We start from the raw sequence: 12,796 nt of genomic DNA, 5'->3' as shown, positions 1-12,796 counted from the left end.
TATAGCCAGCCAGCTCCCTGTAGTATATAGCCAGCCAGCCCACTGTAGTATATACCCTCCCACTCCCTGTAGTATATAGCCTGCCAGCCCACTGTTATGTATAGCCTGCCAGCCCCTAAAAGTATACATACAGCCCACTTTTTTAGTATATATTGCCTGCCAGCCCCCTGTAGGGTATAGCTTGCCAGCAAAAAAAAATGAACTGACTACTCACCATTCCGACGGCCCGGGCAGCTCATCTTCATGCCGCAGGTCCGCGACAGCTCCGTGGGCAGCACCTCTTCTGTCTTCACATGCGCCGGCACCAGGTCACGAAGCAGTCGCAGACCTGCATCCGTCATGAAGATAGAAGTAGCGCTGCCCACGGATAAAATGTTGGCGCCTTCCCCCACCCACATGCTAGTGCTGGTGGTGCGGGGCCACATCGATTCAAATGGCGCTGGTGACTAGAGAAAGCATTTTAAGGTGTAATGCCCATGATCAGGGCGTCAACAGCGGGGATAATGAGCTGAATCCGGGCCTACTTCAAAAGAACTTTGCAGTTCGGGTCCGTTCAATACTACCTGGGGTAACATGATCTTAAAGGAGACATGGGAAAGACCTAACTGAGTAAAGAAGGGAACTTTTAGACATTAATTTTTACATGCTATAATTTACTTAGTGCTATTATGGAGGATACCTAAAAACCCCCACTATTCAACCCAAAATAGCATGTTCCTAGAAAGAGGATAAACTTGTTTCATTGTTTATATGAATTTTGCTTTTGAATGAGCAGATAAAGTAATTCATTGTAAATATGTTTGAGAATCACTGATTTGAGGAAGTATTTTAGGAGAATCAATGAGATCTGATTAAGATTTCAGAGATTTTTTGAATGAATGTTCATGAGAATCTTTGATGATATAAAACTAGCTAATAGACACCTTGTTTATCTGTAGGATATTCAGAGAATTTTAAATTTAGGGGATTTCAGATGTATCTTATACTTGCAATTTGCACCTGTGTGGTTTTCTTATTTGTCGAGCACTTCAGCTCTTTGATTTATCTAGGACCCATTTTCCTTAATTTAAATCTCATGTTTTGTTTTGTGACAATTAGAAATTTTGCTCAATTGTTGGTGCAACCTTTATCATACAGTTTCCTTTGCCTGGTGGGGACTGGAGTGGTTTTCCACATTTTTGTTGCAACTTTTTAGGCGGAAATAAGTGATAAAACATCTCAGCCAGCGCAGTTGATAGATTAGTTTTGGCACAAAGCTGGAAAATCAGTGCGCCGCAAGAACTCAAAGAACTCAAGAACTCAAAGAACTCAAAAGGGAAAGAAAAAAGGCACAAATAAAAATATGCATCTGTCAGCCGGCACAGTTGATAACATCATATTCCTGAAGTGGAAAGCACTTCCTGGTTCTGACATCAGCTAAGGGAACTGTAGCCAGAGCACTCAAGGCATTCATATGAATCAGGACAGCATGTTTGTAATTGGACAACCTGAAGCATGTGATGAGTCACATGCTTGTGACATCACTCCAGGTCCTATTTAATTTCATCTCATTTCCTACAGCCCCTCCCAATAAGCCTCCTGGTGGACAATTAGATTAGGCAATTAGAGTAATTTAGAGAATTGCTTACTTTTGCTTTGTGCAAAATAATTAACACTGTCTCATGTAAAATTTGTTAAAATAAAATTCTGCAGCTCTCGTGATTGCCGCAAAAAAAGTCGAATAAGACAGAGGAAATCAGAATGTTATCAAAATGTTATTATGTAAATTTTATTGTAATGTTCACTATATTCTTGTAGAAATGGGCAACATTTAAATGAATTTGCCTTCCATTTCTTGGCACTACCGAAATGTTTGAAAAATTAAATAGAAAATTAATCCAAAAACTGTTCTGGTAATAAATCAGTCCAATGTACTTTACCATGAACTAATATTTGCATCTATTTTGAAGGTGGATTACTCCATGGAATTGGTCAAACAGCAGGTGGGAGCAATAATGCATTTAGTGTAATGTAAACGTAAAGTCTACAATGTAATCTCTAAATTCATGTCATATTATAAGTCATCAGTGTGTGACCAGAGTAGAGCCAGACAACAAGATGCTAAACCTGATTCCCCCTAAACCTTGAACCAATCTGTGGGAAAATCAGTGATGGGAACATGCTCCATTATGAATTAATTCCCTATTTCTTTCAGTATGGATGGGATCCCCATCAATTTGGACCTTTGTAAACCAGGTCTGACCTGCCAGAGATTTTAATTTTGTAGAACAGATTATAGTAGATAGTGCCCACCTTCCTCTCGTCTTGCTCTCTGCTTCATTATTCCCAAAACTTTTTGTTTAATGCAAAAGCTCAACAGTTTGCAAAGGTTCGGCTTAGTACATTCCTTCTCCACTAAATGATTGATGGAGAAGGCATTGTAAAAGAACCCCCAATGATTATGCTTGAATTAGACTTCTACAACAATTCTTCTTTAGCCATAAGGTTTAATATAAAAGAATTTGGTAGCACTTTGGTCTTCTGAACTACATACAGAAATACTTTAAGTGCTTTCCTCCTGCTTGGAGGTAAACAAGTTGCATAGACCAAAATATACTTAGGAACTAATGTTTGTACTTTTTGGTAGGTGAAATACTCCATGGAATTGGTGGAACAGCAAAAGGTGAGTGGTTAATACATGGATTAAAAATGCAACAATAACAAGAGCAAATCCCTGAATACTTTATTGTCATCTTAGTATTATTGTTAAAATTTTCTAGAAATAAATACTGAACAATATACAATAAATTCTATCTAGGGCCCAGTCTCCACCTTGAGTTTGAAGTCATAGCTTTTTATACATAACATATGAAGACCCAGTGAGATCAAGAGCTGATATAAGTCGTGATACCAAAGTCTCTTCTCTGAAATATGATGATATTACACAAATAGATAACAACTTCTGTTTTTTTTATTTCCAGCTGGCGGGGGATTACATGGAGGTAAATATTTTTGAGAAATGTTCAATAAATATTAATAACTAATAACCCATTCAAAGGAGTAGTCATTAGTAGTTGAACAATAAGAGTGTGACAAACAAGATGAAAATTTATCAATCACCTGTGGGCAGCAAAGCCAACCTCCTGCCACATTGGGAACACAGGAAGACACAGATCACTCCATCCATCCTTTTTGCATCTAATAGCTTGAATTTTTGAGAAATGTATAAAAAATTAGCCTAAGGGCCCCTGTCTACATCGTAGGAGACCCCGCTTACTCTGCCGCCTGCCAATTATTCACACTTCCTTTTGGCATTTCAGGCATAGTCTTAAAAAACAAGAAACAATGAACACAGACATATGTGACTTTTGTGCAACATTTTCAAAAAAATTACTCACATCTTGTGATTGCCTCAAAAAGTCTCACAAAACAGAGAATATCACAACTTAATCCTATTTTGTGAGTTTTACTATAGATTGCACACGATATTCTTCTACAAGTGGGCAATATTTTAATGAGCTGGCACTACGAAAATGTATAGTAATTAAAAGAGAAAATTAGCCCCAAAACTGCTAAAACTGGTAATAAATCAGCCCCATTGACCTAACCATATTCTAATATTTGTATCTATTTTGAAAGTGAATTACTCCATGAAATTAGAGCTGCTTTGGAAATTGTTAAATTTTGGATTTGCTGGATTTTAACTGCAATGAGTGGAAGGGTGTGTTTTTCCCACATTGCGTCTTTTACTGCCATGAGAATGAGTTTCTGGGTCTAAACACTCAGAGAGCCAATAGGTAGCGTTCTGTAAGTGTAATATTATTACTATACTTAAACTTTTATGTCTGACACTTTAGTAGTTTTATAGGTGACATGTCGGACAAATTTACTACTAAGTTTGTGCACAAGTGTACCGCAATTGGCTCCGAAAGAAACTGATTTTTCTATATAATTTTAGAAAACAGATGACATAGACTTTACCATATGCTAATTTTTGTATCGATTTTTATGGTGGAGTAGTCTATGGAGTTGGCGACACAGCAGGTGAGAGTAATGAAGCATTAATGGAAATCCACTACATGGATGCAGTGTTTCAAAACCAAGTAAACTTACCTGTTGGCCTGTCCTCCTGAAGGAGGATCTGTTCTTCAATTTGCTTCTAGAAGCTCAGTTTTTAAGAAATAAAATCTTTTAGAACGGATGTAACTGAGCCCCAGGGGCTCCAGACTATGAGCTGTCCAACAAGCCTGTCCTGTTTCTGTCCCATCGTTTCCGATTTAGCTTTAAAAAACAGATAGTTAGCACTGTCTCATGTGACATTTGCGCAAAACTTTTAAAAAATTGTGGAGATTTTATCATTGCCTTGAAAAGTCTAATAAGACAGAGGAAATAAGACTGCTATCTTATTTTGTAAGTTTGATTCTAATGTTCTTGTAGAAGTGGGCAATTCTTGAATGAATTTGCCTTCCATTCCTTGGCACTACCAAAATGTCTGAAAAATTAAACAGAAAATTATTCCAAAACCTGTTCTGGTAATAAATCAGCCCAATGTACTTCACCGTTTACTAATATTTGTATCTATTTTAAAGGTGGATTACTCCATGAAATTGGTCAAGCAGCAGGTGGGAGCAACAATGTGTTTAGTGTAATGTTAAAGTAATTTCAAGAATGTAAGCTCTGAAATCTTATTGTAAGCCATGAGTGTGTGACCCGAATAGAACCAGCGCACAAAATGGCAAACTTTGTTCCCTATAAACCTCCATTTTGTGCAAGTGCCCAATCTCTTTCAATTTCTACTCTACCCAAGTGTAGAGTTGCTGTTTGTTAGCTCTGTTTTTGATACCCATTAATAAAATAGTTGATTGCATCTTTTAAATTTTTGAGAGGGCCAGTGAGGGATGGGGCCCAATAAACCTTCATAATTAGACATTTTGATTATGGCAATTTTATTAGTTATATTGGCATCATTGCAACCCCCGCAAAACAAAACAACAATAAAAAAGGTGTCAAAAAGTGTATACACTAGTTGTTTACAAAGTTGTAAATAGTAGGGATGAGCAGAACCATTCAAGGTTCACAGAGTTCGAGGAAACTCAAACCAAAAAGTTTCGTTTGGGTCACTTCTCCTGTACACTCACTCTCACCGGTAACTACTGCGATTGGTGCTGCCACAGATTGCAGGTGTTACCATTTAAATTATACATTTGCTGAATTTAAATTTTAAATCATCAAATTCAACATGTACTAAATTTAAACTTGATTTGTTTTAATATATAATTTTCCTTAATTTAAATTGAAAAATGTCAATTTGCACAGTAGCTGCTTTGGAACTTGGAAATTGCGGATTTACTGGATTTTAACTGCAATGAGAGGAATGGTGTATTTTTTTCCATTGCTTCTTTTAACGCTTTGAGAATGAGTAACTGGGTCTGAACATTCAGAGAGCCAATAGGAAGTGTAATTTCTGCAAGTGTAATTTTATGACTATACTTAAGCTTTTATTTCTGACAATTTAGTAGTTTTATCGATGACATGTCAGACAAATTAACCACTAAACAATTGGCTTCAAATTGTACATCAATTGGCTAAAAAAGAAACATAATTTTTTATATTTTTTCAGAAAACAGATGACATAGACTTTACCATATGCTAATTTTTGTATCTATTTTTAAGGTGGAGTTGTCCACGGAGTTGGGGACACAGCAGGTGAGAACAATGAAGCATTAAAGGAAATTTACCACATGGATGCAGTGTTTCAAAACCAAGTTAACTGACCTGCCGGACTGTGCCTCCTGAAGCAGGATCTGTTCTTCAATTTGCTTGTAGTAGCTCAGTTTTTGAAAAAAAAGTGTTTTTAAAATGGATGTAGACAGGGGCTCCTGTCTACGAGCTTTCGAACAAGCCTGTTCTGGCTTTGTTACTTTCTAAGTATTTTTGTCTTCATTTGGCATTTCTGTCCCATTGTTTCCGACTTAACCTTGAAAAACTGATAGTTAACACTGTCTTGTGTGACATTTGTGCAACATTTAAAATAAAATTATGCAGATCTCATGATTGTCTTAAATGAACTTTACCATATACTAATATCTGTGTCTATTTTGAAGATGGATTACTCAATGGACTTGGTGAAGCAGCAGGTGGGAGCAATAATCCATTTAGTGTAATGTAAACGTAAAGTCTACAATGTAATCTCTAAATTCATGTCATATTATAAGTCATCAGTGTGTGACCAGAGAAGAGCCAGACAACAAGATGCTAAACCTGATTCCCCCTAAACCTTGAACCAATCTGTGAGAAAATCAGTGATGGGCACATGCTCTGTTATTAATTAATGTCCCATTTCTTTCAGTATGGATGGGATCCCCATCAATTTTGACCTGTTTAGCCCAGGTCCTACCTGCCAGAGATTTTCCTTTTGTAGAACAGATTATAGTAGATAGTGCCCACCTTCCTCTTCTCCAGCTCTCTGCTTCATTATTTCCAAAACTCTTTGATTATTGCGAAAGCTGAAAAATTTTCAAAGGTTCGGCTTAGTACATTCCTTCTCTACTAAATGATTGATGGAGAAGGCATTGTAAAAGACCCCCCAATGACTATGCTTGAATTAGACTTCTACAACAGTCCTTGTCTAGCCAAAAGGTGTAATATAAAAGAATTTGGTAGCACTTTGGTCTTCTGAACTACATAAAGAATTACTTTAAGTGCTTTCCTCCTGCTTGGAGGTAAACAAGTTGCATAGACCAATATATACTCAGGAACTAATGTTTGTACTTTTTGGTAGGAGGAATACTCAATGGAATTGGTGGAACAGCAACAGGTGAGTGGTTAATACATGAATGAAAAATACAACAATATAAAAGCTAAAAGAACACCACTATTATAATTTTTTTTTATAAAGCGCTTTATTAACAAATATATAGGCAGCTACATTATACCAACATCACATTTCCACATTTAAAAAGAAACCATTCTGACATTTTCTGAGCATTCTTAACTCGACAATATATCCGTGCTTTTGCTGCATATACACAAACAAATAATATTATACTTTTACCCACCCTCTCCCCAATCCCCCAAAAATATAAATATAAATAGCAAATGTTATATATTCATCCCATTTCTACTTTTCCATATATAAACCTACACATTTTAACGGGGAGAAAGAAAGAAAAAAAAAAAAAAAAAAAGAAGGGGATGATTGTCCATCGCAGAGTTTTAACTACTTTTCTCCCTTACCTTGCTATTTCCACCTCCCCCATAAATTTTTTTCCCATTTTCTCCTGCCTTCCCCACCTTGTTTTGTGAACCATATTCTCTCATATTGTTTAATCTTATTAACCATATTTTTCCAAGCGACTATGGAAACCACCTCGACATTCCCCCAATTTCTTGCAATACACACTCTTCCTAAGTGCAAGGCTCTATTTACCAACTGTTGATTTCCTTGGTTCAGACCGATACCTTCCGTGTCCCCCAAAATGACCAACCTAATCGTGGGGTTCAGTTCTGTACCAGTCAAATTAGAAACATAGGCGCATATTTCATTCCAAAACTTTCCAATAATAGGGCAGAGCCACATAACGTGACAGAAATCTGCTCCATCCCCTCCGCATCTCAAACACCTTCCCTCTGCTTTAAGCTTCATTTTATATAGAGAAGCGGGGGGACATATATAACATATGTAGAATGTTAAATTGAATCAGTCTATGATTAAATCCTAAAGAACAATTACTAATGTTTCTGTATATTCGGTTCCATGAGATGGGGTCATTTTCCTCTGTTACTAATACTTCCTTTGTGCCTGATATCTAGTGCCATCCCTCTCAATAAGTGCTTGTATATCTTAGAAATCTGTCTTCTATTTCCAGTCCCCTCACATACCTCATCTATACGCTCATGTGACACCGTATTTAATCCAAAACCTTTTATTTTCTTACAAACTCCAAGTGCATGTATAACCTGTCCATATCTTAAGAAATCTCCTTGCCGGAGGTGATCAGTCTTTATAAAGTAATCAAAAAATTGTGCGACATACCTAACCCCTCTTTTTCCCCAAAAGCTAGTGTCAGGCACCTCCAGTAACTCTGGGATATAATAATTCACCCATAACGGTGTCTTCTCCAAAAAACCGTGAACCCTCAATAACTTTTTAGCTGCACCCCAAACCCTACCCATGAGTTTAGAGATTTCCCAGTGTGTCTGAATACCAGTGTTTAGTGCCCCACTTTCCAGAAGCTCCAAAATTGAACCCCTCTCCCTCTGCACAGACTTAATCAAATTTTTGATGCCGGATTATTTTCCCAGTTACTCAATCTTGTCAATTGTGCGGCTATAAAATATCCAAAAAAATAAGGTATACCACAACCCCCCTCCTTCATTGGGCGGTATAAATAGCTGAGCTTCATACGCACTCTTTTGCGCCCCCAAATCAAATCATTCAACATTGCTTCTATAAGTTTGAAGTGAGCTTCCTCGATCCATACTGGACTGGAAGATATTACAAATAGAATTTGAGGCAGCAAAATCATTTTAAAAAGGCCTATTCTATCTGTCCTTGAAAGTGGTAATCTATCCCAACAATGAATTTTATCCCTAATGGCTCTCAATAGGGGAATCAGATCGAGTTCTACGAACCGGTCCAGTTCCTTTGCTACCTGGATACCGAGATACCTAAAGCCGCTATTGCACATAAGAACTTTTTGCCTCAACATTTCTTCCCTTACCGCTCCGTCAAGGGGTAGTAACTGTGACTTCCCCCAGTTTATCTGTAGCCCTGACCATTTCCCGAATTCTTCAATGGTGGAGATTACTCTTGGAACCGTGACCATTGTGTCCTGAAGATATAAAATCAGTTTGTCTGTGGCACCCCTACTCCCTCCTCCGACAATATCCTCGTCCTGTCTCAGTAGGGCGGCCAGGGGTTCAATATAAAGGGCGTAAAGTAGGGGGGAGAGGGGACATCCCTGCCTCGTCCCCCTTGACAGGGAAAACTGGTCCGACTGCATTCCATTGATCACCACCCTAGCTATTGGGGCTTTATATAAGGCCCTGATCCGTCCAATAAAGGCCGGAACATAGCCAAAATGTTCCATAACGGACCATAGAAAGCTCCACTCCACCCTGTCAAACGCCTTGACTGCGTCCAAAGACAGGATGGAGCGGAGCCCCCCCTCTCCCATCTCAATTGCTGAATATAACCTGTGAATACAGTCATTCATCTTGTGGCCAGGAATAAAACCTTTCTGATCTGGGTGAATAATAGTATCCACTACCCCTTTAAGCCTATTCGCCAGTATTTTGGCAATTATTTTAACATCTGTATTTAACAAAGAAATGGGTCTATACGACCCGACTTCTAGGCTATCTTTATCTTTCTTGGGGATTACGATGATATTTGCTTCAGACATCGAATCTGAAATACTGCCCTTCGAGTCTGCGTCCTCAATGATTTCTAGCAGCAGTGGTAGCAAAACTTACCCGTATTTCCTAAATACCGCGAAAGGGAAACCGTCCGTGCCTGGTGAAGAGTCTTTAGTGCAACCCCTGACTGTATCTTGTATTTCTTACAATGATATAGGGGCCTCTAATTTCTCTCTCTGCTCTTCCGAGAGTTTAGGGAGTTTGATTTTCCTTAGATACCTCTCTATTTCCTCTTTAGGGGAGCCCGCTTGCATGGTGTACAATTCTTCATAAAATGTTTTAAATTGGGCCATCACCCCCCCCCCCAATCCTTTATTATTCCACCTTGCTGACCACGTATTGCTGAAATATAACTATTTGAGTTAGGGGTTTGTATCATGTGGGCCAATACTTTCCCTGCTTTGCCACCCTCTGAAAAGTATCTCTGCCCTCTGAAAAGTAATTTGTGTTGTGCCTTACCAGCCAAAAAGTCCTCATATGCTGCTTTTGTTTGTAGCAGGGCTACTGTATGCTCGTTAGTTTGTTGTCTTTTTAGATTTTTGTCGGCCTCCAAATACTTATATTTGAGCTGTTGTTCTTTTTGATTAAAATTCTTTTTGGCCTCTACAATGCATTTTCTAAACATACCCCTCAAATAGGCTTTAAGAGCGTCCCAAGAACGCCATTTATCCCCCAAATTTTTGTTTAGCTCCCAGAACTTTTTTACCAGTAGTCTCACATCCATCGAGTCTCCTACTATTGAGAGCCAGTACGGATTCAGCCTACCTTCCTGACTCATTACTACCAAAACCGGCCCATGATCCGAGATCATTATTGGTTCATAGCGCATGTTGTGAATATTGGGCATTAAGGAATAACTCACGAGGCAATGATCGATACGGGTCAAAATTTTATGTTTTTTACTCAAATACGAGAAGGCCTTCTTTGTGCCAAACTTTGTTCGCCAAACGTCTACTAGCCCGAGTTCCTCGCATAGAGTTGACAATTTGGATTCTCTTCTACATGCAGGTTCTCCCACTTTCCCCTCCAAACACATTCGATCCTGGCTCACGTCAAAGACCTTATTCAGGTCTCCTATTATAAGTATTGGGTAGCCTTCTTTTCCTTCCCTGAATTTTAGCAATTCACCAAACACATTTAAAGAGAAGGGTGGGGGAATATATACAAATGCAAGCAAGATATGTTGACCCCCCAGCATCCCGCACAAAAAAATATATCTCCCCTCTTTATCTATTTGTTTACTCAGTAATTTAAAGTCAACTTTTGCATGTATGAATACCGAAACACCCCGTGAGTATATATTTCCATACGAGTGGAACTCTTTTCCAACCCATTTTTTCCTTACCCTACACTAATGTGCTGCCGTCAGATGGGTTTCCGTCAGGCATACAATAGCAGGCAAGTGCCTATGGATACAGTCGAAAATCATACATCTCCTTACTTTGTCGCTGAGACCCCTAACATTCCAAGCAAAAATCCTTATCTCGGAACCCATTTAAGAAAGGGAAAAGGAAAAAGAAGAAAGAAAAAAGAAGAAAAAAAAAAGAAGCAAAGGAAGGCCCCCACCTGTATCCCACCCCCTTCCCTCCCCCATCCCCTCCTTGATCTACTGTAACCATGTTCCGTAGATCTCCTCTCCACCTACGCCATTCCTCCGCCTATTCGGCTTCTCCCCCCCTAATCATAATACAACTGTAACCACTGCAAGCCTGACAATCTATACCATCTTATTTGCCTTCCCAACACCTCTTATCTGAGTGCTGGGGAGCGATTTTATGAGCCTTCCCTTTCAAGCCACTCTGAAGCTTCTTCTGGGCAATCGAAAAACCATGTTTTATTGCAATGAATAACTCGCAGTCTAGCGGGAAAGAACAGTGAATATTGCATTTTTGCTTCTGCCAGCCTCCTTTTCACTCCTATAAAGCTCATTCTTGCCTTTTGTGTGTCATGTGAAAAGTCCGGAAAAATAAAGATTTTTTGCCTGTTTACCAGGATAGGGTCCCCACCTCTGCCCTTCCGCAGTATGAGGTCCCTATCCCTGGAACTGAGCAGTTTAACTAGGATGGCTCTAGGTCTGTCTTTTAAAAGGGACTCTGTGAGCCCTTTCGACCCCAAAGCCCGCTGTAAAACCCTCCAGGCCAAAGGTATCCACTAACCATATCTGGATTTCCTCTGACATATCTTTGCCCTCTACACCCTCTCTGCTTTCTGGGACCCTACTATCCTAATATTGGACCTTCTGGACCTATTCTCAAGGTTGTTTAATTTTTCCTTTAATATCCTGTTGGCTGACCTCAATTTGGAGAGCTCTTCCCTCACCTCTTTAACCTCTTTTGCCACTTGATTTACAGTGGCTTCCGTATCTTTGCATTCAGTTCTCAACTTATTTAACTCTTCTTTAAGTGTTGTTATATAAACTCTCACCACCCCTATCTGTAAGTTCAATGCTTCCACTGACGCTTTGGTCTCCCGCACTGTTTCTAGAATTTCTGTTAAAATTGCAGAGTTCCCTTGAGGTAGATCTTCCCCCTGTAACACCGAGAATCTAGATCCGCTCTTTTCTGCCTCTCCTGTTCCTCCCTCCCCTTTATCTCTCTCCTTTATATTCTGTCGGGGCTGAACCGGGGATTTCCAGAGCTTTTCTATCCCCGTATATCGGTGAGCCGTGTTTTTGGGTCTCATTTTTCTCTTAACTACGGTCCCCAAAACACTTTTTTCTGCAGATATCTGCTTGTCAGCTGCACCCCTTTTTAATACACTATATAACAGGAAAAGATGGTACCCAAATACCGTTTATAAGTATGGAGCCGCAACCGATCAAGCAACCAATTTTGGCGGATAAGACCCACAGTTAGTTAGAACAAGTATGTGAAATTCACAGAAAATAATAAGCCCACCTGAGCAATTCGCAGCTGTTAGCCTACAAGCACCCAATACAGAGAATTGCTAAAGAGCTTGTGCTAGAGAAATACAGAGTTAGGGCAAAGTTTGTACCAACATAAGATAAATCTCAGTAACAAATACGCCCCCAATTCACTGTAGTCCCCTTATCAGCTGTGCTCAGATTGGGACACTGTATGACAGTGGGAAAAATGGTTCAGTCAGCCAACCAGACAATATTTAACAATTGAAACCCACAATTAATTGCGACAGATATAAGATTTCGCAGAAAGTGGTAATCCAGTAATTATCCGAAGGGGGTGGAGAAGGGGAAAAAGAAGAGGGGGGGGGCAGAGTCCCCAGTCAACCGCCTGTCTCAATGATAGTAGGGAATACAATAGAGTCACTGAAATCAAAGCCAGAAGGAACCACAAAAAAAGTTTCCTCTTCAAACTTTCTTCCACCTTCACAAACGGGGAATAGATTCAGGGTTGATACCCTCCTTGGTTAGTCACAA

At 39.3% G+C, this 12,796-nt stretch overlaps 1 protein-coding gene across 1 annotated transcript in view; it reads left to right on the top strand.

The window, feature by feature from the left end:
- The window catches only part of LOC140065877 (uncharacterized), a 72,046-nt gene extending 60,492 nt beyond the window's left edge, over nt 1-11,554 (top strand). The window contains exons 28-36 of the mRNA XM_072113438.1: nt 1,950-1,982; nt 2,627-2,662; nt 2,961-2,981; nt 4,569-4,601; nt 5,653-5,685; nt 6,084-6,139; nt 6,761-6,796; nt 8,589-8,716; nt 11,392-11,554. Of these exons, the coding sequence (XP_071969539.1) occupies nt 1,950-1,982; nt 2,627-2,662; nt 2,961-2,981; nt 4,569-4,601; nt 5,653-5,685; nt 6,084-6,139; nt 6,761-6,796; nt 8,589-8,716; nt 11,392-11,554 (539 nt within the window). The remainder of the gene's footprint in view (nt 1-1,949; nt 1,983-2,626; nt 2,663-2,960; nt 2,982-4,568; nt 4,602-5,652; nt 5,686-6,083; nt 6,140-6,760; nt 6,797-8,588; nt 8,717-11,391) is intronic.
- Nucleotides 11,555-12,796: the final 1,242 nt, after the last annotated feature.

Source organism: Engystomops pustulosus, chromosome 6 (assembly GCF_040894005.1).
Source record: "Engystomops pustulosus chromosome 6, aEngPut4.maternal, whole genome shotgun sequence".
Classification (NCBI taxonomy): Eukaryota; Metazoa; Chordata; class Amphibia; order Anura; family Leptodactylidae; genus Engystomops; species Engystomops pustulosus.
The sequence above is the reverse complement of the archived record's forward strand: the minus strand, read 5'-3'. Positions and strand labels throughout refer to the sequence as shown.